The sequence below is a fragment of the Electrophorus electricus genome, chromosome 25 (genome assembly GCF_013358815.1).
Source record: "Electrophorus electricus isolate fEleEle1 chromosome 25, fEleEle1.pri, whole genome shotgun sequence".
In the NCBI taxonomy this organism is placed as follows: Eukaryota; Metazoa; Chordata; class Actinopteri; order Gymnotiformes; family Gymnotidae; genus Electrophorus; species Electrophorus electricus.
The window spans coordinates 1431620-1458980 of record NC_049559.1 but is presented as its reverse complement, the minus strand read 5'-3'; the positions used below and the strand labels follow the sequence as shown (position 1 = coordinate 1458980).

Sequence of the window (27361 nt, the reverse complement as noted above, 5' to 3'; positions counted from 1 at the left end):
AAGTGTATATTTTCAGACAAAGAACTCAGTGATTATGTCTGAACATTACTCCAAAAACTGATCATTAATATAAGCACTCTTGCATGAAAAACCTCATATAATCCTAAAAAAACATGAAAAGGTGTAAATGTCATCATTTGTGTTTTGGTTTGTCTCGTTGGATTATCATCTGGTTGGTTAAGGGAGGCTCTGAGTTTACCTACTTTTGTCTTAGATTCTGGGAAATTCAAGGCTTGTTGTCTAAACCTAGTTGTTAGTTGACCTTCTGTATTTTGTACTTCTAGGTATCAGCATTCATTCCTGTATTCTACAGTATTCTAGTTCACTGGTATGTTTAATTCTAACCTACTGTACTGTACTTGGATATATTCTGAGTAAATGACAAAGCACTTTTGTAAGTCACTCTGGATAAGAGCGTGTGCTAAATGCCGTAAATGTAAATGTAAATGTGTTGGTTTCTCACATACCCTGCTCTCCTCTTGGTCCAGGTGGACCTCGAGGTCCGGGGTCACCTGGTGGTCCTTCACCCTTTAACAAGAAAATGTGTGGCTACTGAGAATGACCCTAACCAGTGGCAACCACTGCATCAGAGCAGGAGCACATCACAACCAACAGGGAATATCTCTCCTTCACCAGGGAATGTCTGTCTACATCCAGGGAATGTCTGCTTATAACCAGGGAATGACTGCTTATAACCAGGGAATGTCTGTCCTTCACTAGGGAATGTCTGTCCTTCACCAAGAAATGTCTGTCCATCACCAGGAAATGTCTGTCCTTCACTAGAGAATGTTTGTCCATCACCAGGAAATGTCTGTCCATCACCAGGAAATGTCTGTTCTTCACTAGGGAATGTCTGTCCTTCACTAGAGAATGTCTGTCCTTCACCAGGGAATGTCTGTCCTTCACCAGGAAATGTCTGTCCTTCACTAGGGAATGTTTGTCCATCACCAGGAAATGTCTGTCTATCACCAGGAAATGTCTGTCCTTCACTAGGGAATGTCTGTCCTTCACCAGGGAATGTCTGTCCTTCACTAGGGAATGTCTGTCCTTCACCAGGGAATGTCTGTCCTTCACCAGGGAATGTCTGTCCACTTACATAACCCGGAGGTCCTTTCTCGCCTTTTTCCCCCTATTTAGAAAAGATCCAAATAACGAGACACGTCAAAACCCCAAAAAGATGAAGAAAACATCTTAAATAATCCGTTCTTACTTTAATAATAAAAGTGCCTCACCTTCATGCCACTATATCCAGGAATACCAGGGTCACCTTTTTCACCCTGTAAGAGAGAAAAGGTACTCAAAAATATCTCTCTATCTAATTACATATTAGAAAATATTCTAGAAATACTACATTCTACTTTTCATATATTTGAAAAATTATATTATATGCGCACAATATTCACACACATTATTTATATTGTTTTTTTATAAAGAAGAATCAAACACATCCAACCTTTGCACCATCACTTCCTTCCTTTCCTGGTTTTCCCTAACAGGAAAAGAAAATTGATTACAGCTTTCCACTCACTATACTCAGCCCCTATTTATGTTGGTTAAGGCTTTGTGTCATTCAGCGCGTGAACTAGGTGTGAATGCCATGTTATACTGAGAGAACAAAAGTCAGTGTGTCTCACTCACTTTCTGTCCCGGTGGTCCATGTTCACCTTTGATACCCGCTTGATGTGGTGAGCAAATACCCTAAAAACACGATAGCAAACACCCCCATGACATCAAACCGTACTGATCTTTTTGTATGTGTTCAGTCTACATATGTGTCAGTCTTTCTAAAAACATGCTGTCGTGTTCAGCAGTCAACTAGCTTACTGGATTACAGAAAAAAAACACGCTGAATCCTCACCCTCTGAATCCTCACCCTCTCTGGGCGAAGTGTTTCACTATCGACAAACACGAGTTCCCACACATGCGTGCGTCACGGTTGGCCCCGCCTAGATGTCCATTTCCATGGTTTCCCTGCCTCGCGTCTGCGTTGTGTCATTTTCTCTGTTCCTGTTCTGCTCCCTGTTTTGGTCTTCACTGTCTCATTAGCGTCACATGCGTCTTGCACCCATCTAGTTAGTCGTCGCCACCCTCACCACACTGCGTCTCCGCAGTCTGGCCGCTGGTCACTGCTCTAGCCTCCGTGTGCTCACCCTGCCTGTGGTCTGTTTTCTCTCGTGTCTCTCGGTTTGCCTGTTTGCATTATGCTCTGTGCTTACTGTAAAAACATCCATATCTGTGCATTTAAGACTACTTACAGGTTCCCCTGGGCTTCCTTTGGCACCTTGTTCCCCCTACAAACCAGGAACGGACATTAACCACTTCATCACCATCAGACTGCTATGCCGTATACTGTAGCGCTCTTGACGATATTAAATACTGAGAGGTTTGTGTGTTTAAACACTTCCACTGCATTATGTGCATCATATACAGTGTACTCTGTAAACTGCATTATACAAGTTAAAAAAATTAACATTAACTAAGAATGAGCAGAAATACAATCTTGAGCAGTCATTCCTACCACTGGTCCGGCTACATAAATCGTAGTGGTGCCCTCCACCCCCACGGGGGCTCCTGGCGGTCCTTGGAGACCTTTGGGTCCTTGCTCACCCTGGTAGGAGGTATGAAGTTCATATTCTAAATACATAGTCGATGGACATTTCATCGCCCATTTCATCGTGGTGAAAAAGTGATCTTTTTCCACCTCTACCAACATCGGTTTAACGTGTCAGCATTAAAAAGCAGTACAGTTCCTCAGATGCAGTGTGCTGTGTGATCTACCAGGCATTATGTGCACAGAGCACTCAGAAATCTGATGAACCAGCGTGTCAGAAGGTACAGTGAGAAGAACCTCTGAGAAAAAGTCTCATGTGCAAGCATGTTGTGTCAAATAAGGAAGACATTTGTATCCATGGTAACTTTACATGAAGATCATATTTGTATCCATGGTAACATTAGATGAGGATTACATTTGTATCCATGGTAATATTACATGATGTTTACATTTGTATCTATGGTAACATTAAATGAGGATTACATTTGTATCCATGGTAACTTTAGATGAGGATTACATTTGTATCCATGGTAACTGAGTGTTGGATGAGCAGAGATCAGAACACACAGGGCTAACATGGCTGGCCAACAGAAAATTAGACGACGTAGATAGAATGACCATTTTCTGAGACCACAGAGAGACCATACGGAGAGCACAGCTCTCCGTCACAACTTAAATGACTAACTAGCTAGCTAAGATACTGAAATAGAGTTTTCTGTTGAGGACAGATTGTTGAGTTGAAATTAAGGTCATTTAAACCATAGTTACAACAATCCTCTTTTGGAATGTTGTAATGTCCCTCTACAACGGTCTGTTTCAATGTGGTTTTTCTATGATTTGATATGTTTCACAAAGGGACTTTGGCAGTGTACTATAGATTCTCCAGCATGTCACGGCCCCTTCCCACGATAGGATCGCTAGAAATACACACTTGATGAACTTTTAGAAGACCATCTTTTACAGGAAAAGGGATGAGCTCATGGACATTTCTGTCCCAGGGGGCATCTGGACTTTACCAAATCAAAACAAACAAGCAAGCCTGTCCATTTGCAACTGAGACATTTTCACATCCGTTCATGTCGTCTTCGTCAGAGAAGTTCGTCTCTGGTAGTGGACTCATACGGTCCAACTCACCTTGTCACCCTTTTGCCCAACGAAAGTGAGTCGCTCGCCCTGCAATACAAATCAGACAATCCGAGTTTACGGATTACCAACACATGGCACATTAACGGGCAAACTGGGAGAGCAATCCTAGCTGATCTGGGTACGTACAGGAGGACCAGGTTCGCCAGGTGCTCCTCGCTCTCCCTGCAAGGAAAGGTGGAAGGAAAAAAGCTCATTAACAGCCATGTGACTTAGATGGACGATTTCAAAGCATGATGGGAGCACCACCCATGTGGTGTGCCTCTACCGCGCTGCATTCTGGCAAAATGAAACGTCCAAGTGTTCATCTGTGTTCGCTGGAGATACCTGGTCCCGTCGACTGTGACCTGGTCACTCACCTGGGGTCCCGCTGGACCAGGGGGACCGACTGGTCCATGATGACCGAGGATTCCAGGCAATCCCTTAGAAAGACGAATCATATGTCAATTCTGTTCCACTGCCCTTCCTCACTCGGTGGTCACTTAACGGTGAGGGCCAGACTTACTGCTGTTCCTTTCTGTCCTGGGAACCCTCTGTCTCCTTTCTGAGGAATGAATCCTTCAATAATACCACCCGGATCACCCTGGGAGAGGGAAATATCATCCGGTTAATGGCCAACGCGTGTATTGCTCTGGAATGAATGCTTCCCTCTAACGGAGACCCCGTATTGGCACAAGTGGGTGTGTTATTTCAACTGAAAATATCTTCTGGTTTAGGTGATCATTAGAAATGTGAGGATGCGTGATACCTAGGCAGATGCAAACACTGAGCGAGAAGAGTGAGATTTATTAGGAGAAAATCCAAAATCAGGGTCAGTAGAACAGTCCAGAGTCATAGAAACAACACGTACAGGCCCAGGAGACATGTTAAACAAAAAGAAAAACACTCAATAACAGAAAAGGTTAAGGAAACACAACGCAAAAACAAACAAACAAAAAAAAACCACGCACACAAAACAACATGGAACACAGACAGAATAAACACAAAACAAGGCTAAAGTAGAACACACACACCACAGACTGCGTACACAAAAGCGCTTGTGCAAACAGAGGCTTTGTAACAGCAAACGGTGAATACACCACACGATGAGACTAGGAACGAGGAACAGGTGAAAACATTTACAGGCTAGGAAAACCAAACGAGGGGCGGAGCTAACAGAATCAGGAAATAAAGCAAAAAAGAAAAGACACGAGACAGGGTTGCTAGGGAGATCGCGATGCTAGCAGAGAGGAATCGTGCCAACAAATCATCATCAGATTGGATTAAGGCGTCACAGTTTTCCTACCTTCATTCCTGGAATACCTGGAATACCCTGTAACAATAAGAAAGACGTGCCTTAAATTAACTGCATTTAAAGGCAACCGGTTGTAACAGTATCTTAGAGGCTATTGTATGCCCCAGGAGTTGGTATTTGCAACAAGATCAGTTGATTTTCATAGCTTTTCCTTACTGGTGGTCCCATTATTCCTGGTATTCCTGGTAATCCATCTATACCTCGCTCGCCCTGCAACACACAAACACTTCCTTCAGCTACATGTGGACTGCAGGTTATTTTCTGAAGGGCTAAGGAACATGGACTAAAGCAAAGTCTGAATGAAGAAAACTCCAAAACATGCAACATGGGTCCCATAGACATTTTGCAAGGTTATGATGCAAGACTAGGACCATTTACACCGTGGCAATGCACACATACATCCATTGTCCGTACTTCACACATGGATACTGTGTGCACGTAAGACAAACTTTAAGATAATTAGAAAGCAATTACAAAATCATGTGTATATATTGGCCCACTCGAGTTCAGAGTTCTGCTTACAGGACTAGTGCCCCAGATTTTACTGAGTAACAGAGATATGATTACCTTTGTCCCATTGCACCCTGGGATACCTGGTGGTCCTGGTGGGCCATCTTGACCTGGTAACCCCTAGAGTGGGAAGGGCACACATGGAACCAGATTAAGTTACAATCTGTAGGCTAATCCACATTATTTTACGTCCTACCTTCAAGAACATGTTAAAACAATATATATTTAAAAAACAAGTTAAATTCACATTAGTAGAAATACTATCACATTACAGAGGTGATAAAACGAAGTTCAGATTTTTTAATAATAATAACTGCTGTCCATTGAAATCCATTATTAATTACTGTTTTGCTACTATTGTACTGAACATGCATGTTATACTGATGCATTTAGCGCTGCCCTCTTGAAATCAGGTATTCAAAGTAGCTAAGCAGCTAAATTGAGGTTACTTGCTAGATTTGGGAGTGTAAACTTTATTATGTGTTACAGGATAGTGAGTTTTACTTAAAATTTAAATAAAAAAAAAACCCCTGTAAACTTCAACAGTTAATTATGGACATACTTTCACAGTACTGACTGCACAGCACAATACAGCTGTGAATAATTGTTGGTGTGGATGCGCTGTTTGATACAACTGTCTGAGGAGGAAAAGATATTTCAAAGCAGATTTAAATTCTAGGACTTACCGGCAGGCCAGGGTTTCCTGGGAATCCAGGTGAGCCAGGAAGACCCTATAAGAACAAAGACTTCACGCTTTGGCATCACACGTAGACATAATAGTTGAACTTCAGAAATCAGTTTTCAGATGATGGCTTCCACCTCTTCGGGTACCTCTTAAAGGTGGACTAACAGTAATTCGATCTATGCTGTGGTCAGGTATAAAGACCAGCAAGACCAATGCATCACAAAAATGTTTTCACAATTTTATGAAAATTGATTAGAATTACAGCAACTTAAGCCACCGTCTGATAACCGTGCCCCAAACAGACAGTGTTTCTGATCTTCCGATGAATTCCTTTTGTGTCACAGTGAAAAACCAGATCTTGAGGAAAAAGTTCATTACTTACACGTGTGCCTTTCATCCCGGGGGCCCCTGGCTCTCCAGAGTCTCCCTACAGGAATGCAGATTAACAGAGTTATGGTAGAAGTGCACTCTCCTGTCCCACCAAGGACTAAAGAACAGTACAACTCTGGAGCAGGAAGTCTTACGTTCAACGAATTACATTAAACGTGCAAAAGAACTATTAGATAAGTCACCTGAACATGCAGGTGAGGTAAACAGCATGCTTCACGGTGATTGTTTGTGCAAAGGACTGTGAGATTGGCTTGTGTGGATGAGGTCTGGTTATGGAATATCGTTGGCAGTAGTATGGATGAAGTGAGGTTTGATTATGGAATACCATCGGCAGTAGTGTGGATGAAGTGAGGTTTGGTTATGGAATACTGCTGGCAGTAGTATGCATGAAGTGAGGTTTGGTTCTGGAATACCGCCGGCGGTAGTATGGCTGAAGTGAGGTTTGGTTCGGAACACCATCGGCAGTAGTATGAATGAAGTGAGGTTTGGTTCGGAATACCATCAGCAGTGGTATGGATGAAGTGAGGTTTGATTCAGAATACCGTTGGCAGTAGTATGAATGAAGTGAGGTTTGGTTTGGAATACCATCCGCAGTAGTATGAATGAAGTGAGGTTTGGTTTGGAATACCATCCGCAGTAGTATGGATGAAGAGAGGTTTGGTTCAGAATACCTTTGGGCCCATTGGGCCGGGAGGGCCCTCGTGACCTTGCATACCAGGAAATCCCATGTTGCCTTGCAAGCCTGGGAACCCCCTCTCCCCCTGCAAGCAAGGTGAAACGTGAGCATGTGCTGCACTAGAGGTCACTGGGAAGTTGTGATCTTACAATTAACAACCTCCTAAAAGTCTCAGTCCCGTTGATCTATATTTTCGTGTTTTACTGACGGCCCTGTGCTTGCAAAATATTTCTGATGCGAAATGTAATCGTGAGCCCAACACCACTAGGTGGCGCAAAAGATCTTCTAGTGCCATTTATGATCTAGTCATGTGACCGTGAACAGGCGCGTTAGCTAAGATGCTGTATGTTCACACATTTGAGCATGACTTCTTACACAGGTCTTTAAAACAGATGCCAAAAATGCCCGAACTGCGTCATTTTAAAGCCATTTGCATATAATAACGTCATATATTAAACAAGCTTCACTTAAAATGATAACCGGAAGCCTCCAAAGCTCAGCATCGAGCACTCGGGTGACGCCACAGGTCACGTGACTATCTGGCGTGCATCATACTGAAAAGGAGGCGCACAAACCTTTGACCCTTTTACACCGCTGCAGTCACACTTTCCGCATGATGTTCCCGAACACCCCTGGAAAGAAAAAAAGAAAAGAAAAGAGAAGATGTATTAATTTGCACAGATAAAGAATAAAGACTGACAGAAGAGAAGAAAAAAAGAAATCGGTGTGATACTAATGCCGGCCACTAGGGGGCAGTAGAGTCACGTCTAAACTAACAAGCACATGCCTGCTTTCAAATCACAGACTTCGAGGGCTTGTCAGTAGCGTATTTTTACTTGGTAATATACTGCTTGGGCACATGGTCAACCTGGGTGCTGTGTGCTGTGAATGTTATGGCTTCATGTATCCCTACTCCAGAAAAAAAACCAAAAAACACTTAACTAAAAACCATTAATATCAGTATGGTTAACGCTCCACCCCTGGAAAAACAACAACAACAACTCAACAAGTGATCTGCAGACAGTTTGGTCTGGAGCAAAGCTCCACAGTCTGATTTACAGAGCCGCCAGAGTCATTTGACCAAAAAAAGCAACCCACGAACAAGCCAAAGTGATCAAAATGGCAGCCAAAAAGATTTTGAAGAGGCGTCCGAGCAGAGTCCGTGTTGTAGTCGCTGTGGTTCACACGGGTTAGAGGCGGGTTTTAGTGCTGCAGTTTGGGTGTGAACACCTTGTAAATGAGTTCTCCAGTCCAACAGCACTTGGCCAGCTGCACCAAATGTTCATCACTTCACCATGTCCTACAAACCCCCACCCCACTCCCTGCCCTGCAGGGCTCGCTGGAGGCGAGGCGTATGCCTCGGCCTGCTTCCTCCCCCGTCCCGCCTCTGTGGCTCGCAGCTTCTCCACTCACTTGGGAGGCGGTCATGCCAAAGCCTGGAGCCAGAGCGTAGCACCGGAGTTTAGGCCTGGGAGCACTCCCAGTCCTGCCCTAGCCTCCCCCAGTGTTTTCTGGGTAATCGAATCACCATGAGAACAACCGGAGCGGACCGGAGCAGACCAGCAGGGCCCCAGCAAGCCACGCCCAGCCTGAGCGCCAGGGGCTCCTACGCGACCTCGGGGTAAAGGCAAAGCAGCGTGGAAGAGAAGCCAATAGCAGGCGATAAAAACCGGAAGGCAAAAAAAAAAAAACAGACTTCAGCAGTCACCAGTGAAAAATCAACCCCTCCAGACATCATAGCCTATTAACATAACCCCACCCACTGCCCAGCGCACTCCCACCTCATTGCTGTCGTTGGTAGACACATCGTTCAGACGAGATCTGTGGGACATCAGACATACCAGCATGGAAATGGTTGGGTGCGTGCCCTCCTAATCTCCACGCACGTGCACGCATCTTTCATCTCCGCCCCCAGCGCGGTCATCTCGGGCCTGGATCTCAGAGGCAGAGGGGCCCGCTTCTGAAACCCATATCTTATTTTCCCCATCCAAGCCAAGTCGTGCGTCCCCGCAATCCCAAACAAGGCGTGCGGAGAACGAAGGCAGACAAGGCCTCTCGAAGAGGAAAATCAACTAAAGGATCTACAGGTGTAGGATGTGAAACTATACGCTGCATTATCTCGTCATTCTCACCACTGCAAAGCCGACGCGGGCTGATGGGAGTCAGAGAAAACGGCACGAAGCCAAGGATACGGAAATTGTTTTGTTGTTGTTATTGTTTTGTTGTTGTTTTTGTCTGGAGCTTCAGTGTGCTGCGCTCAGGGCAAACAAACCACAACTATGTGGGGTGGTGGTTGGAGGGGTGTGAACAGGGTGAGGGGGAAGAAAGGAGTCACACCCAACCCCCACCGAGTTAAATTGCTCCACCTCTCAGGTACTTTTATGTTTCGTGAGTTGGAATTTTTGAGGCACATAAACAACGGACCAAAATATTTTCTCCTCTCCTTCCTGAGGTAGAGGGCCTTTCAGAACTTGTGCTCGCACTACAACAGTTAAGATTTCCCTTTAGGCAGAACCTGTGTATGAGAAAGAAGCAAGCATACCATGCAAAGAAAGCACTTCACACTTCAGCAGTCTGAAAATACATACCAAATATGAGAAGCGGGTGGGGGGTGATTTCTGAAGAGTCTGGATGCTACACACGCACAGAGCTAGCGTGTTTGGTGTAAAACAAACCCAGACGAGATCTTAGATAAAGCAATGCACAGCGATTGACTCAGAGACAAGATGCCATGGTGGGCCACGTGAGGGTCTCCAGTCAGAAGACTCCTCCCTCTGACTCCTCCGGCACTTTAAGGACTGTGGTACTAAACAGTGAAGACACCAGGACGGAACTGCCTTGCAGTTCCAGGTTCATTCCCATAGCTCCTGGATAGAGGTGTGGTGTTTGAAGACTTAAACACTGACCTGGGGTCAGTATTTGAACGCCTTTATTCATACTGACAGTAGTAAACGATTGGATCAAACTGACTGCTTAGTAATGGTAGAAACAGCTTCACCCAATATGGGCATTGCTTATCCCTTGAATTACAAACAGCCCCCCATAGACTGTATTTTATCCTCTAGCCTGTGTTCTTGAGTAAATGATACCTGGTAATGAAACAGATCTTCTCTTTTTTAATTTAGACACTAAGACTTATTGGGAAAATGTAAGCGATTATTTGCAAATAATAATGTATTTGCTTAATGATTAGCATTAATTCCCTTATGACATCTGAGTGGCTCTAACACATCCCACAGGCCTGATCTTGGTGAACAACATCTGTGAAAGGTATTTTTTGTACTGTTTTTTAAGCATTTAAAGATTTGCAGCTGCTTAATTAGTGTCTAAAATTGTATCTAAAATTAAATTCTGACACAATGCATGATCCAAAACTGATATCTCCATTAACAGTGGGTGATTCATATGGGATGCATCAGTGTGTTACGGCAACATTTAGGTTGGACTGCCAGCCACAGTGTCTGTTTGATGGACCGTGCAATGAAATCGCCGCTCAGGAAAGCGTGACCGGAAAGAGCTATCACGCTCAAATGTGTTGAGATTTCCGGAAATTCTCAATGCCTCAATTAGTCAAGGCAATCAGCCATTGTTATCTGGTATTCCCAGAGCCTGCCAAACTGACCTCCACAACGCGGAGCAGACAGAGGCCAGACCACCCTGACTGCAGCGGTCATTGCGATAGGAAGCGATATTAGCCTCTTATATCACTGAAGGCTTTTCCGAGCCGAACCTGTTAGGCCGTCTCGCCGAAGGCGTCGTTCGCCGCCATAGTGGGCTTGCCTGGATTATCGCGTTCAGCTCGAATCTGGGATATTGCTCTTGTTTTTCTTTGCAAAAAGTTCAAACAAAACTCTTCCTATTGGTACATATCTGGTGCACGGTCTCATTCTCGTTCTGTCTCTCTGTCACTCTTCTCCGAGACCAAATCCCTCTACTACAGTATGGTACGGAGCTACGGCTCTGCACAGATTACTGTCTGGCTATGGCTGTGTCTGTCGCTGGGGTTTGTACTCACACTCTCTGTTCCTTCTAATTCAGAGTTAATCATTAAGACACTTTCACACCAGTAATATTTAAATACTGGAAATACTGGAGGGTTCATAGACTCTCATTAAAATCCCTCAAATGCACAGATCACCAGCCATTACGCCTACTCTCCGTGCTAATACCGTTGTACTGTTCAGTAGGAACCAGAGAGGAGTTGCCTGTTATTACAGAGCATTTATATGTCCTGGTGTCTTAGTGAGTGACACTAAACCATTTCACTAAACCAGTCGCCAGCTTCAATGGAAGCGAGGCACTGGCTTAGTACTGAAAGGGAAAAAGGGTAGTACTGAAAGGGAAAAAGGGTAATACTGAAAGGGAAAAAGGGAAAAACACCCCTTAAGCAAGGCATTTTCAGCATTTTCAGGCTAAATGTAGAATTCACACTCACGTATAAAAACTGTCAACTTGAGACAACAGGACACATAAATGTGCAGCAAAAGCCACCCGTGATTTGGCTGCGTTAAAACAGGCCGTCTACAGCACGACTGAGATGGCTGTGAGCTGGAGATGGAAAATGCCCGGCAAATATTTCATGCCATGAGTATAAGAGAGCCACTTTTCCACTCAAAAACAGGCGTCCATGAAATTCCCATTTAAGTCCATCCAGTTTAAGTGTGTACAGATAGTGCCATTGTGCTGGAGAAACGTTGCACTTTCAGAGGTAACAGAGAGCTGCTCTCCACTGCTCTGTGATGGGACGTCTGACATCCCTTCCACAGGAAGTGCAAGCTTCCTGTCCTTTTCCATTCATGAGTCGTTCCTGCAGCGGGTTTTAATAATGCCATTGTCTTGGTATTTGAGAAAAAGGGGACCTGGCTCGGAGCCGGCGAGGTGAAGCCAAACTCAGCGCAGCTAAGGAAAGAGTCGGTGTGGCTGGGAGAATAGGAGGAAGCCGGAAGGAAACGCAGACCACAGACGAGCCCATCCCTGTGGATCCATTATAACCACCATTGCCATGAATGCCGTAAAAACGGCAACGATGCACAGCTGGTCTCCGCGTTAAAGCGGCAGGTCCGAAGCTGACTTTTCTCACAGTCGTCTCCAGGGAGGTATGGAATCAGGCTGTTGTGGTGTCTTTCAATGTATACATTGAGACTGCCCTTGCAGTGGTGGTTTGGGGGGCATCTGAGGTCGTTAGCCATTCGACGCCCAAATGAATGTCCGTCCAGAAACCTACTGTCTGTTCCGCATAGAAAACCCGGAGCAAACTGCGCGCACGGCCGCGGCTGTACGCTCGCTCTTCGGTGCTGGTGGTGTTGCAGCATTAATCACCCTGGTCCGGCATACCTGATGTATCCACGAGTGTCCTTACTTAACCCTTAGCAAGGACCAGACAAGATTGAAGTCAAAAGCCGCGTTTGTCAGGTCTTCATCCACAGGTGTGAGGCAGTTCGTGAGTCATGTATACTACGTTTGGGGACTAGTGGTATCCTCATCTTCAGACCTCAGTTACCACAATCTCTCAGACTTCATGCTACAACACCCATGGCATTAGCTGTTTGTGGTCTTTGAGGAGAGGTGAAAACTGATCCTAAGTCAGCTCTAAACAATTATTACCAGCCATGCAGGAGAAAAGACAGAACGCTCCAGATGCATTAGTCACTAACTGTTTCCAAGCAACAGAAACATTTTCTTCCCTTTTTCTTTTTTTACGTCTTGTCTGGTCTGAAGTCTGGTCTGCCATACATGGTAGATGAGAGAGCGCAGGTCTCTGAACAGCACAGGCAAACTTGGCAGCGCGCACGCACACACACACCGCTGCTCATTTCAATACTCAGGCACACTCTGCCATGTTTTTGAATTTTACAAATAAATACATTACAATCCATTGTTGATCTTTAGCTTATCAGGCGGTTTTGTGTCACGGTGGAAAGTTTGCACCTTGCCAGATGTAACAAAGCAATTTGGCGTGAACTGCCAACTCTTGCACACAGAGCGGCATGTCCAAGATAGACCAAAACCAGCAGGCACTTATAAATACAGAAGACTCCAGGATTCTGTTAACTACATAACTACAGAAGACTTTCGGATCAGCAGTGCTCCTCGCCATACAGATAACAGGCCTAAGCGAGTGGAACAGCTTGGTCTGCCTTACCAAACCTTCCTTATCTGCTCAGGCTCTCATTCATCTTTCGAGACGTCTCTCGCCTGTCATGCAGACTCTGCAGCTCACGCAGGCAACTAGGGTTGCGTGGATGGCGCGGTTCACGCGGCCTGTGCTCTCAGGACTCACGTGTGCTGAGGGAGAAACACGCGCCTTCTCCTGCCTACCCCATCTGCTTGCAGCCTGGACGTATGGGCGTGGCCACCGTGTGCCCCACCTCCAACAAACATATGTTGGAGCATGTTTGTGACCAAAAGACTGGTGAATGATGAAGAAATAGGTGCATGGCTACGTTCATGTCTGAGAGTGTCTGTCTACAGAGCTCTTGTGATACCCAAAATCTCTGTTTTTGTAGGAATGAACAGTATGCTAAACCTCCCCTTAATCAGGATACATGGGGCTGTCAACATCAGGTAGATTTGCGTTCAACTGTATTCCTGATGCCAAGCAAGACCGCGCTTTACTGGCCAGGGCAGACATGTTTTTAGAGTTCGCCTGGCTCCTAAGCCGGCACACCACGAGGGAGGGAGATTTTGGTCCAAAACTTGGAAACTCACTCCAGCAGCCTGAGTCGCAAAGGTTCTCAGTGAAACACTGAAAGACTCTGAGTACTGAAAGTGCACGGAAATGCACTTTGAGTGTTTTCAGCTGTTCTCATGTGTGGTGAGGCAGGGCACAGCACGCGCTGAGTTGATCGCGAGAAGCGCAACGCCTTCTGCTGCAACTCAAAATAGAGCCGGCGTCCAGAACAAGGCGAGGGAGTTTGTGCATCTGTCCTGGGTCTCCTCTGAACAAACAGGGTATTGAGAGGCACAGAGGAGGGGGAGGAGGAGAACAATCGCGTTCTGATCATTCTCACTGCAGGGCCTCCAGCTCCCAGCATGCCTCTTGCAAAGCCTCACGTGAACCTGGGTGGTGCCAGGGAGTAAAGTTGTCGGGAGTGCCAAGACCTGTTTGTTATGTTTGCGGAGGAATGCAGACACGCCCACTTTGGTACAGCCCCAGATATCGTTTGTGTTATTTACACATACGTGCATGTCCGCTTGATTAAGTGCAACCCTGCAACTTTTAGTGTAACTGTACTTTCTTACGGTGTGAACACTCACAAGAATATCTGTTCAGCTCAAGAACCATCTGCTGAAAACAAACTCCCTCACTATCTTTCTCCTCCTCTCTTCCTCTCTCCTTCCTTCTCTGTCTCTCACTCTCTCCATCTCTCTCTCTCTCTCTCATGTTTCCATTTCTCTCTCATCGCTGGTACTGATGGGGCCCTGTGGAGACGTTTCTCGGAGACAGAAACCACAAAAGTGCACAAACCGAGTTGAAACAACGCACCAATCAGCTTTGACATTTGTTTAGGACATACATCACTCCGAGTTTAGACGTATCGCAGTCACAGGTCTGGCAGACAAAAATAAACTCGCACTGAGATCACCAAGAAAAGGCAATCTCTCGATGTCATCTGCTGTAGGCTAACAATAAAAACGCAAGCAAGAGGCTGGCTCACCCACAGCCAGGATGCCACAGCATGCAACCGGCCTAACGAGACACGCTCCAAGCTAGACGGAGCCTCCGATTTTCTTTTCTTTTTGGAAGTGACGCTATTTCTGAGCACTGCATTTCAAGCTGGCTATCAGACATGCCTGAGGCAGACGGTGTGGAAGAGTGTCCCTGTCTGGTTTCAGTCTGACATGAGTCTGGCTGAGAAAGCCTCCAGACCGGCACGTGATGACGGCCCTGAGCTCCAGGGCTGAGGTTCTCCTGGCAAAGGGGTGCAAAGGTAGCTTTTAGCTCTCTGCGAAGGACACAGCACAGCAGGGCTGGTGAAACGATGCCAGGCTGAATATACACTGGTACTGCCAGCTGGATCATGGGGGCTTCATTTGGACAGGGCACGACCAATATTTTAATAATGTTAACAGTCTGCAGTATATACAAAAAAAGGTCTACAAATTTCCACAAACCTCTTGTCTGACGCAAGGCTCTTCACAGCCACAACCGCTGTCTCAGTGGGACCAGTATCTGTCCACTAAAGATACCATCTCACTATCTGATGGTACTTTTGGGAATATGTTTGTGATGCTAGAGCTAGAATCGCAATTACATGTGTTGGGCCAACAGTGGGGGCTGGAGCTGGAGCACCATGGGAATAGGGAGCTGGAGCACCATGGGAATAGGGAGTGCTTCCGAGAGGGAAAACTAATTATTCTGGCACACACACACACACAAATACAAATACTCTTATCTGATTCCCCACTGCCACATCGATGGTGAGGAGAGATGAAAAATAAGACCAGTGGTCGAAGATTTAAAACCCACAAACACCTACTTGTGTGGTTCGCTGCTCTTAGCATCTGGTTTGAGGTTGGAAGTGCTGGCAGGAATTAGTCAAATTTGAATCTTGCTGCAGTGGAAAATGCCATAACATGAATTTATTTCGATCACATCTCTTTACAGCTGCGTCAACCCTGGCATGGGTGTCGGCCCGACATACCGCAGAAGAAACAAAAGACTGGAAGAACAGGCAGATGTGAGGGATATCAGTACCACTAGTACCGCCAAGCCCCAATGACGTCACAACAGGACCAGAAGCTGCGTAATCCATGTTGCTCTTAGTGTGGGAAAATGTTGACATCTGACTGAAACGGGATACCTCAGCGTGTCGGACTGCTCTAAAGGGCTCTTAGTGATAGGGGAGTTACTGCGTAGCGTCTTCAGCTAGCTTGGAAAGTAACACGTGAAACATGTGAGCTTACCGCAAAGAGCAGAAACACAACCAAAAACACCCCGCACGTGACATAATCCATGTTTTGTTTTGTTTTTTTTTGGGGGGGGGGTTGTGACCTGGAGCAGGAAGAGGAACTGTCTGTCTTTACCGCTCATCTTGAGAACGGTTACAGCCAGCTGCACAAACATGGCCTCAGCTCTTCAGAATTCATGCTGAGGGAGCCCGCATGCCTGGAAGCCTGAAGGAAAAGCTATTAAAGCGTGAGAAACCCCTTTTGCACCAGGAAGCCCCCTGAGAAGAAGCGCTGACGTGGATTATTCCTTCACGTGGGTTGACTCAGCACTCGCGCATCACCCAGCAGCATTAACGCAGCATTTCACTTGAGAACACCACAAGATAAAGTCATGTTCTCAAACATCTGAGTCATCCAAATGTCAACAAAGGGGTGACCCATCCTCCTCTGGCACAATAATAAATAATGAAAAAATAAGCAATTAATATCTAGTCCAACTGTCTAGAGGTCCTAGTCTTGTGCCGATGGTGTGCACGTGTCCGAGCCGCAACCCGCAAGAGAACGTCCATCAAGGGTGTTAATGTTCAATGTCACAGCGTATGCTGCAAAAATGGAACCCTTAATTGGAATTCCAATTTCAATTGGAAGTCTAGCAATTGAAATTGTAACCATGACAACATTAACTACAGCAGCTGGGTTTGTTTTAACAACAGGATTTGAGAGCTACTCTTTTTTTGTATATGCAGTGCATGAAAATATATGGCTCTCTAAATATCCATGTGGATCAAATAACATTGTAACTTTCTACAACACAGTTACCCCTTTTTCCTACTATATACAATAATCAAAACAATTTACTAAGCATACTAAAGAGTGTTTACTTTTAAGGAGCAGCCAGTAATTTTACCTGACACTTTTATCCAAAGCAACTTGCAATTATGACTGAATGAAGAGGTGGCAATGTTTGAACTGGCAACCTTCTGATTACTAGTCTCGTACCTTAACCACTGAGCCACCACTGCAACCCGTTTTAATGTTTAAGATATCATGTAATTCTCTCCATTTTCTGCTGCTGTCTTCCTTGGGGGCTTTGATTGACCGGGCAGATGGAACACTCCTGCAGGAAGTGGGCTGCTGAGAGTGAGACAGAACGATCCTCCATGGATATTCCACAGGTTCCACCCATCGTTCTGAGTCACACTGCTAAGACCCGGGGCCTGCCCACGCAACCCTGTACATCCCAACAGGAGCTGTCTGACAAACCTCCTGGTTTGAGACAGACTGGAATTATTACGGCTGTGATCACGGAGTTAGGCTTTGCAAAACTTACAAAAGTTCTTCTGCTGCATTTAAACATGCTCGAGTTACTGACTATATAAGAAATACAGCCTCTAGCAATCTATGGAGACTTTTGGTTTTCTGTAGTTAAAAGGGTATGCACATCAAATGAAAAAATAACCCTTCCAGGACATGGTCTGCTTTTAGGAATTCAGCAATGAATCCCACTATTTCAAGTATTTTTCTCAGTGGTAAACACACACCAGAAACCAGATGGGAAGATTGTTTTGGTCTAGCCATAACAAAACACTGTGGAACATGAAGAGTTCCCCGCTAACGGTACGCCACTTCGTGCTTGCCACCAACTCTACAGATAATGGACCGGCAGGTCAAGCACACCCGACATGAAGCAATTGCTCCCTAAGACCGCCCGGAACGTTTCCCGCCACCAGCTTCTACTCACAACGATGTGGAACAGGAAGGACGAGCTCAGAATGTCCAAACAGCGCGGCGGCAGTTATCCCAAACTCATCCGCCGTCAAAAGCTGTCAACACCCATATCTTCTCACATCTCCACTTAAGCAACTATGCTGGTCGGCACCAGCACACTCAGTCCGTCCCAGTTTGGCGAGCTAGTGGCTCTCCAGTTAATGACTTGTGTAGGGCTTCTACTATCTTAACTGGACCGTGGGTGGAGGTAAAATCTGGCTTCATCTTTTCAAAACAGCCACCCATAAAACAACTTTCAGCGCTATAAAAATTAACATATAAAGTCCAGGGCACCTTAACGAACTAGACACATTTTTTTTGGCCTGCAACGCTATCAGACCGAAAAAGGACCGAGCCCCATGCTCAGTGCCAGAAAACCAAAAGGAGGGAGTAAGGAGATGGGGAAATGACCAGAGAAACAGGAAGAGAGACAGGAGCACCGGCTGCTTCCCGCGCTGGGATCTTCTATCGTTCCCTCCCGGGGGACCGAGCAGCGCTGCCGGCCAGGAACATCAGCGTAGGAGAGTGGCGAAATTCATCAGGCATTTGTTCCTCACCATCTGTCCTCTTCTCCTGCTCCCTTTCACACGCTCCACTTTACACAGGTTTCCTACTAATAGGAAATAGGAATGCTAATAGGAGTGGAATTTTCTCCTGTTATTTTTTTTGCAAAGCTGGAAAAATCAGACAACATGAATATAAGATGTAGGAAGCCCCCCCCCCCCCTCCCGGTAATCTTCTGCGTTAATGGTCAGCAGATCCCCCTGCTGTCTGGTCTTATGTGTGAAAAGCGCAAAGGAAAATTAGGAAAATGGGTGTGTTGTAATCATGTTATCAGCTACTGTCAGAAAGTGTGTGTTTATACCCTTGTTTTCAAAAACACCTTTGAAGGCCCTGACCTAAAACAGTATGACATTTTAGGATGACAAAGTTACATTTTCACATAAAAAGGTTTGGTAACAGCTGTATGCAGTTACCACCACCGAGGATTTTAATAGGATTTTCTCCAGACATCGATGTTGTGAGTTACTCAACTGATTTTCACTCAGCAAAGCTGTCCCATATCTCTCATATCTCCACGGTGGAAGCTCTGCTTGCAGTACCCTCCATGTGAGTGAAAAGGGCCCTCAACCCCATTAATCGCAGGAAGTGAGCGTTGAGGCAGACCCGCTAATCTGATAGGAGCTGAACTAGCGAAATGCAAGCCAGTCCGGCCTTTTAGGTACCCAGAAGGATAAAAGGCCACAGTAATAATAAGTCTTCCAGAGTTTGGCCACCTCCCAGTTATCAAAACCACAGGAAGTTCACTTTAAAGGAAATCTACAAGAAGTTGATAACTAGATGAATTAAAAGCAGAACTAAGGCGCAAGGTTATTTTAAGACCATTTCTGTTTGAAACTTATCTGATCAGGTTTTAAGGAATGAGGATCAAACTTTTTGCATGACCAGATTTCCGTACATATTATGCATGGTTTATTTTACAATTCCATCTGGAAGATCAACAAATCTTTCTCAGACAGAAGCCAAGGCTGCTCCTGATCTCATTAAACTCACCTTCTCCTCCATGAGGAACCTCCCAAGCCCTGTTCTTGGAGACCAACGTCAAGAGACAAAGTTTTCTGGCATGAATCTTATCTGATTCAGATGTGGATCAGATATGTAATCCCATTCTTTTTGGTTTTACACGTAACTAAATGAACGCTATACTTGGGCAGATAAACCCATTTGACAATCATATGACATATCATGCATTCAAGCAATTTTTATCCCAATCACAAATGTGCAAAAATCTCCCTTGCATGACACCTGACAATAGTCAGCATGTGTTATTACAGGGCAGATCTGTGAACTGGGATATTATGACGGGCTCCCTTCAGGCAAACGAAGATGAACTTTCAATTGCGCTAACACCAGACAAAGACAAGCATCCCATATGGTCTCAGAGTCAGACACCACTGAAGGAAACAGGGCAAGGGACCGGGTCTGTGCTCAACATCAGCATGCACGTTCTGGCGACAGCCTGCAATCCCCTCCACCCCGTAAACCTCATTTGTGTTGCTCTGTCAGTCTTTTGAAAACAGATGTTCATGGCCTGATTGATGTGGCTATGGCCTGCGTGAAGCAGGTAAAGGCTAAAGTAATCCATTAAACATGAGATGAGATTTCTGAAATTTCTTTGAGCACAGTCCTGGAGTTAAGATGGGCCTGGTTTTGTTTATCATTTTTCCAGAATGTACTTTGCGAACACGCATAAAGACAGTTGTCCTCCCTGGTAGCTATCGGTGACCCTCCCTGTCCCGTCTGCCTCCGCCGGCCCGGCCCACCTGAGTGGGAGGAGCAACGCAGAAAGGACAGAAACCGCCACGCCTCACTACAACAGTACGCGGCGCAGGCTCCTGCAATGATGAACTCATAATGAACAGCAGTATTGAAAAGAATCAAACTGCAAGTTAAAAAGTCATTCCAGCAGTCACACATATTCCATAAGTTAGTGTAATAATGCACTATAATAATAATAATAATAATAATAATAATAATAATAATAATAATAATAATAATAATAATAATGCATAACAATTAGTGTAATAAGTTTGGGGTATACTGATGGGTGATTATCCTGTAGCCTAGGGAGCATAAAACTATAACATTTCCCAGGAGCATGTATTGTTCCCGAGCAGAGCTAAAGCGTTCAGAAGACAAAACGCTCTTCTGCTTTGCTCTTGGAATGTCTATACATTCTACACATTTTCACTGAAAAATAAGGGTTTAACTGTTAACAACTGTTCGAGGTCTCAACAGATGTTGCTGCTGTAAACCACGTTAGTGGCCTGACTGTGATTTATGTACCGCTTTTTTCCCCCCATACGATCAGATCATAACGCACTTTGCGCACGACGTGCGCCATTGTACCGCAAATCGTGATCGGTTTCCAATGTGAACATCACGAACTATAAAAGAGAGTTTTGTTGTTGTTGTTGTTGTTATCATTGAGATTGTGGTTATTATATAATAACGTACCTCAGTTCTGCTGTGGGGCACGCTGAGCAAAGTAGCCGCCAGGAGAAAGATCGCGCCTCTGCAGAAGCGCATGGCGCCAGAGCTCGCGGAGCACCGTGCCGTTCCAACTCTTCGCAATGTCCACGCGTTCGTCCTCTCGCTGGAAGCAAACGTCTAGTGTCCTACAGGAACCTAACCGACAGGTGTGCCTGCATCTTTGCCCTTAACGTTGTGCTGTGCTGCTCAAAGTAACGGCTTGTAGACGAGCCTTCCACACCCCCTTCAACGCCCACAGGCACAACCCCAACCCCGTGTACCAAAGCAACGCTTGCACTGTCCACGGAAACTTTCTCCAAAGTGTTAGAGATATAAGAACGGCGTTTTCTTCTAAAACACGCGGGGACCGTCCTATTTCAGCGTGCCTATTATCCAGCGCGTCTCGTCCTAACAGGAGCGTGATTGGATGCTTGGTGGTTACTTAGGTAGGTGCGTATACTTACTTAACAGAACTTGCTTTAAAGTCGGAGCTGCATTCAAATAGATGTACTGTTTACTGCGTTGGGTAACATTAGAACTCGGGGGAGAAGCATGGATCCACGTGAAACTTAGTTTAGGTACATTTGTCAATCAGAAGTAACGCAGGACGACTGTGCAACATGCACCGTTTCACGATTCGCTTTTCATTTTTCATTTTTTTTCACGTGTTGTTGGGAAAACACTTAAATGGGGTTTAGCCGGGATGCGGCTAAATGTCTGCAAGACATTTTTTCCAGGATGCGCGTGGGTGCCGTGCACTAACGGGAACACTGGACGGACGGATAGGTGAGAGAGAATGAAGTTTGAAGTACGGATGGAGGGACTGGCACTCCTACAGCGCCGGAGAATCATTAAGACTGTGAGGTAAACGCTTTCAAAAAGTTAGCATTGACTGATTTATACGTAATTTCATGTGCATAGTACGCAAGATACTGAACTGCAAAACATTCACTTCCGTTTCGTTTATATTGCAGGCTTCTGTTTATTTGCCTCACCGTGCTCATCCTAACATCAGAGGTTAACGCGGTGAGTGGCTTTTATTTCAATAATGTTGCGTACAGCCTTGGTGCAGCACTCGCCAATGTCGCACACCGTGCGCTACTGACGTGGTGTGTCCAGGGTGTGTGTCGGGGGGGGGGATTATCGTGGTCTTCACGACGTCACTGAGAGATCCCGGGGGGATCCTACATCGGAAAAAGCTACGTGCTGTGTGCTGTAGACCCAACCACTATCAATAATCCTCAGATATTTTAGAATTATCGTGTTTCTTTCTAGTTATGAAGACAACCACATTAAATGTGGGCTGCATATGTTCGGAGTATTAGGAGTAGTCCATATGATCCTTACAGGCTGTTGGCTTTAATCTTTAGATGTTGCTACATTCATTTCAGTCATTTGTACAGAATATTCACACCAACTTTCCACAGACAAAATGTGCGCTGACCTCTGATCAAGTTAATGAGCAGATAATTTTATTTGCGCTGTCTCTTTCCTTAAGAAGATTCCCTGTTTTTCTCCCAAGAGGTAGCATGTCGACACCTTCCTAAAATGTCATTTTTTCAGGTTTTTCAGGAAACACAAAAAACTGAACAAAATATAGAAAATAAGATATTTATTCATTCTTTCACTGAAATTGGTATAACAATGGATGACCTTTGACATACTTATAAGAATGTCTGTCAGTTGTGCAACATAAGGGAAATAAATAACTTGGGCAAATTCCTGAACATTCCTTTGTGACTTAAGCAATTTTAAACTTTCAACTTTGTGAACAATGAAGAGTAACTAACGAACTGACTAAGCATAATGCTGAGGAAACATGAGCATCTTATCACTTCTTCTTCAAGCTTTTCATTGCTGGGTTCTTGACTGATGCCTTTTAATGTGGCAAACTGTCAAAGAAGTGATGACACTTACTGGGCATTATGTGTTTCATTGCCTGGAGGTCCTGGAACTTTCTCTCCTTGATTGTAGAGCACATGGAAACATTCTAATCCATGCTATTGGCTCATTTGGTACCTGTATCCTCTGTGGCAGGTCTTCCCACATTTCTTCAGAGAAGGACATCTTAACCTTGCCTTCACTGCTAAATTGAAGATCCCGCAAATCATGCACAGTTGAATCTCCAGGTTTTTTTTGCCTGGTGTGATGCTAATAAAGTAAGATGCATTCAGTTTCAGGAACTCGTCATGTCTGAGCATTTTCACATGGTACGGTGATGGCCTGATTCTAGCAGTCTGGAGTATGATCAGGTAATCTCTCAGGGTGAAGATATCAGTAACTAGTTTGCGTTCAATAATACTATGCATGCTGTCACACTCCATTTGTGTGTGCCCTGCAACAAGGTATTTCTGTTATTACTACCCCACATTTCCTTGCAAGCTCACAGAATGTTTTGTGCTGCAGGCTGCTGGCTTGGGTCTTTGGACACAGCAGCATAGCTTGCAGGTCCTCCTTATTCGCAGAACCTTTGTCACGGGATTTCTCTTGCCTTGCTTCATCTTTCTGGGTCACATGGGTATCATAGTCAGTCATACTGATATTTCCACGCTTGAATGAAACACAAATATCACACTGATCTTTTCGTGGAATGGATACAGAATAATTCTCTTCATGGACCACATCTGTGAAATATCGTATTCCAATGGCTCTCACTCCAGCAGTTGCAGCTGTCTGTTGATGTTCCCGATGCAGTTGGGAGATGGTTGTGCCTGGGTGAAGGAACGTCTTGTGTTTGTAGGTCTCTGTGCTTCTGCAGTAGTGTGAATCAACAGTTGGCAGGTCCCTCAACCAGTCCTTGACATCAGTTTAAAGCTCTTCATGCTTGCCTCTCTGAGGTCCAGATTTAGATGGTGCTGCTGCTTGATCTTCATGTAGGATGGAGTGTTTGTTCAGCCAGTGTGTAATGGTTCTTTCAAGGAGACCAAGAGCAGAGGAAAACAGTGCCTAACACACTCTAATACTCCTTCCATCCTGGATCTTTAGTTGGTAGGACAATGAAGAACTGCGTCTGGATCCCTCAGCAACTTTCTTTTGCTTTGTGGTAACCTTTGTGACCATTCTTGTAACATATAATCAACGTTCTTCCCAGGTGTTCATTGTCCAAAACCTCTGAAACATGTACTGCCGCTGCTCTTCTCTAATGGCTTGGCAGTCTCGAGTTGAGGCTCGCTGACAGAATTTTGAGGTGCAGGGAGCTCCCAAAGTCTCGGCACTTATTTCTTTCCCACCTTTGCTCCTGTAAGACGTTCCTTTGAGGTGTTTCTCCTTGGATTCATTTTGCTTCCATGTTCCCAGACTAAGCCAATTATTTCTTTTCCTTTTGGCTGAATTTAAATCAACATTCTCCTGTTCTAGAGAAGTTGCCACCATGGTGAGGCGCAGAGGACTCAGCACAGCATGGGGTATAATCTGGATCCTGGATGGCGTCATCGTCATCAGATACGTCCTCTTCATGTTGTGGATTTGTCTGCTTGGTATTCTAAACCATATCAATAGCAGTCTTTAAGGCATTTTCTACTCCATCTGAAACAGACTCTTGGCCTGGTCCATGCTGCCTCATCCCTTCCATGACAGTCTCATCGTCATCTTCCATGGAAGAGGCATGATCAGTGTCCAGTAGTTCTCCTAAAAAAATTAATAAATAAAAATCATTTGCTGTTAAGCTATATCAAGAATATGCAAGCTGTAAAAACAGGTGTACTGTAATACTGCTCAAATTATTTGAGTAATTATTTATTTAGAATTACTAATACTTCGTTCAAGATTTATAAAATTTAATGTGGAAAGAAATATTATTACTGTGCATGAAATGCAGAAAAGAAAGTGTTAACAGAAAGCCTATCACGTGTCACAGCCACAGATTCTGGAGACTTTCTATTCTTTGCTAAATGCTTCATGGATTTATCTAGTTTACTAACTAAAATACTGGCTAAAGAGAATGAATAAAAGATTTATAATATTTAGAGTATTATTAATCTTATAGGAAACGTCATCACTTACCAATAGGGGATGAGTCCTGAGTCCTGGAAATAACTTCATGGGCTAGGTAGAGTTTTGTCCTTTTTAGAGCAGCTGCTAATTTGAAAAGCATCTAAAATTGCTTACGTCATATTGTCTTTTGACTTGGGCAAAATAAAATTTCCCAAGTCACACTCTTGACATAGGCTATTATATTACAGGGGTAGAATCACATGATCTGTTAAACTGAGGACCTAGGTGATTTTATCAGAGGTGGCCAGCATGGTGAGGAGGTGATCTAGGCAAAAAAATCATATTGGTCAAAAAATGACTTAGGCCATTATTTTAGGAATGTGACGATGTGTAACTCTTAACAATGCTTACTAAGATCCGAGCTGTAAACAGTTTCCTGGTCATTTGTTTTGCCTTCATCTTGACAGCCAGCCTGTATCCTGATCTGTCTGTAAATACTTGATTACCCAGAAGGGTCTTTAGCGTAGAGGTATGCACTGGCATCAGACATCTGACATCAGATTTGTCACACAATCCATTTGACAGACACTTCAGATTACATTTGCAGTGGCTTTTTAGTAGCAGTTGTATGGGAGTCAACACAGTATGAAGATTCATGAGAAATGAAGACCCTGAGGAACATTGAGTCACACTTTTCATAGATGTTTTCCAGATGAGGATGTGTGTTGTTCCTAATCCCCATTCATCTCTGTGTCTAATAACCTCACACTACCAGCAGCTAGTCAGCGGAGTCGAGAGTGCAGGGAAATAATTCCTTTTGCCAATGACTTGTGGTCTGTGGTCTGACTGTGGTCATCTTAGCATCCAAAACAGAAGCTGTAGAAGGTCATCAAAGACCTTCTGTTTTGATCTTAAGATCCATGAGTGTAGTAGAAGACTGTTTCTTTTACATTTTCATGCAGCTAGAGACGCAGCGTAAGGGAAGCCAATGTCGGCTCCCTCCAGTCCATGACAAGATAGTTGTCGCTTTAGAGGAGAAGTAATTGGACAGGTTTTATCTCAGCCTGAACCGCTCTGATGTCAGCCTCATGGCTGTGCTGCCATGACAACCGTGACAATGACAACCATCATTCCACAACACTGCACATCCTCATACGAGCAGCAGCTGCTATAAACAGAGCCTCTTCAGCACACCAAATATTTACGTGAACATGGTTAAACAGAATATCAAAGTTTAGTTTGCTTAATGAATTTGGTATTTATTTATGACATTAAGACTTTGTTTTACTGCAGATTTTCTTTTGGAGTATCCGTATAATCTCTGGTAGGAGGGTGGGACATGCAGACGTTGGTTGCATTAGTATAACACTAATTGTGAGTCCCAAATTGGTGTCCTCATATGAAAGAAGGATCTGGTGTAAATGACAAATATAAAGTCCATTTGTAATCCTAGTGCACTGTGGGATTTGTGCATTTTCTTAGTCTAATGGGGATTATGATGATCAGAGTAAGAAAATTCATCCCATGTTTTCACAGAATCATTTTCTGTGATTTCCCAGGGCATCACAAAAGTCTGTAACCCGTAACCGTGTGGTGGTAACTTTCAGTTCAGACACAAATTCTACCATGCATAAATGCAATGGAAGAAACAGCAGTCAAAAAGTCTGTTTTAATTCTATGATCAGGCCATTTCTCATCCAGCATGTGAGTCACACTAAAGAATTTTGTTTTGTTTTGTCAAGCTATTGAAAATCCCACTTAACTGTTGTCATTATTTTTTCTTAATACTTGACTGTTGAATTCTCAGATATCCATAACATCTCTAGTTGTGGCTTTGATCAAATAAGTAATTTATGATGATATGTGCTGATTGATCTTTTTGTGTAATGTTTTTGGGTATTTGGGTATTCTCTTTGGGCATTTGATTAATCTCTTTGGGTATTTGCTGTTATTAGAGTCCCCAAATTCTCACCCTCACTCTACACTAGCAGACAGTTCGTAAATGTTCTGTCCACTGTTAATATAAATACTTTTGGCCATGTATTTATGTTTATTTTTTTATTATATTTGTCCATTTACAGCATAAAGTATCTAAATTGTTGTACATTAAACCTTTGTTCAGACACAAGCTTATGCATAGTGCTAATAGCAATTAAGAATAGAAGTTTCTTTTAAGGCCTACCAAGTTAGCCAGCTGTTTTAGTCCTAACTGAATCAATCAAAACAAATCAAAATGTATTTCTATAGCGCTTTTTACAACAGATGATGTCACTTTACCAATGTCCACGTCCAAGCCCCCAGTGAGCGAGCCAGGGGCGACAGTGGCGAGGAAAAACTCCCTAGAGCACGAGGAAGAAACCTCGAGAGGAACCAAGACTCAAAGGGCGGGGCGCCATCCTCCTCTGAGTGACGACAGACACCACAATAATGACAATTTTGAGAGAAAAATACATTTAAAAAATGAAAAATTAAGTAATTATGTCTAGT

The 27361-nt window shown here is 44.3% G+C and overlaps 2 protein-coding genes across 5 annotated transcripts in view; one reads left to right on the top strand and one right to left on the bottom strand.

The window, feature by feature from the left end:
• col4a1 (collagen, type IV, alpha 1) overlaps positions 1-21142 on the bottom strand; it is a 36153-nt gene extending 15011 nt beyond the window's left edge. The window contains exons 1-19 of the mRNA XM_027024414.2: positions 20927-21142; positions 7825-7881; positions 7245-7334; positions 6566-6610; positions 6185-6229; positions 5556-5618; positions 5145-5198; positions 4980-5006; positions 4200-4277; positions 4054-4116; positions 3824-3859; positions 3686-3724; positions 2519-2608; positions 2256-2291; positions 1639-1698; positions 1454-1489; positions 1233-1277; positions 1097-1129; positions 468-528 (exon numbers count right to left, since the gene is read on the bottom strand). Coding sequence (XP_026880215.2) covers positions 468-528; positions 1097-1129; positions 1233-1277; positions 1454-1489; positions 1639-1698; positions 2256-2291; positions 2519-2608; positions 3686-3724; positions 3824-3859; positions 4054-4116; positions 4200-4277; positions 4980-5006; positions 5145-5198; positions 5556-5618; positions 6185-6229; positions 6566-6610; positions 7245-7334; positions 7825-7881; positions 20927-20998 — 1030 coding nt within the window. The 5' untranslated portion in view covers positions 20999-21142. The remainder of the gene's footprint in view (positions 1-467; positions 529-1096; positions 1130-1232; positions 1278-1453; positions 1490-1638; positions 1699-2255; positions 2292-2518; positions 2609-3685; positions 3725-3823; positions 3860-4053; positions 4117-4199; positions 4278-4979; positions 5007-5144; positions 5199-5555; positions 5619-6184; positions 6230-6565; positions 6611-7244; positions 7335-7824; positions 7882-20926) is intronic.
• A 102-nt stretch (positions 21143-21244) lies between these two features.
• Positions 21245-27361, top strand: part of col4a2 (collagen, type IV, alpha 2) — a 56480-nt gene continuing 50363 nt past the window's right edge. For 3 of the 4 annotated variants that reach the window (XM_027024411.2, XM_027024412.2, XM_027024409.2), the window contains exons 1-3: positions 21245-21387; positions 21679-21805; positions 21916-21967. In XM_027024411.2, the coding sequence (XP_026880212.2) occupies positions 21738-21805; positions 21916-21967 (120 nt within the window). In that variant the 5' untranslated portion in view covers positions 21245-21387; positions 21679-21737. Of the gene's footprint in view, positions 21392-21678; positions 21806-21915; positions 21968-27361 lie in introns of all 4 variants that reach the window. The other variant, XM_027024410.2, reaches the window with a different exon arrangement.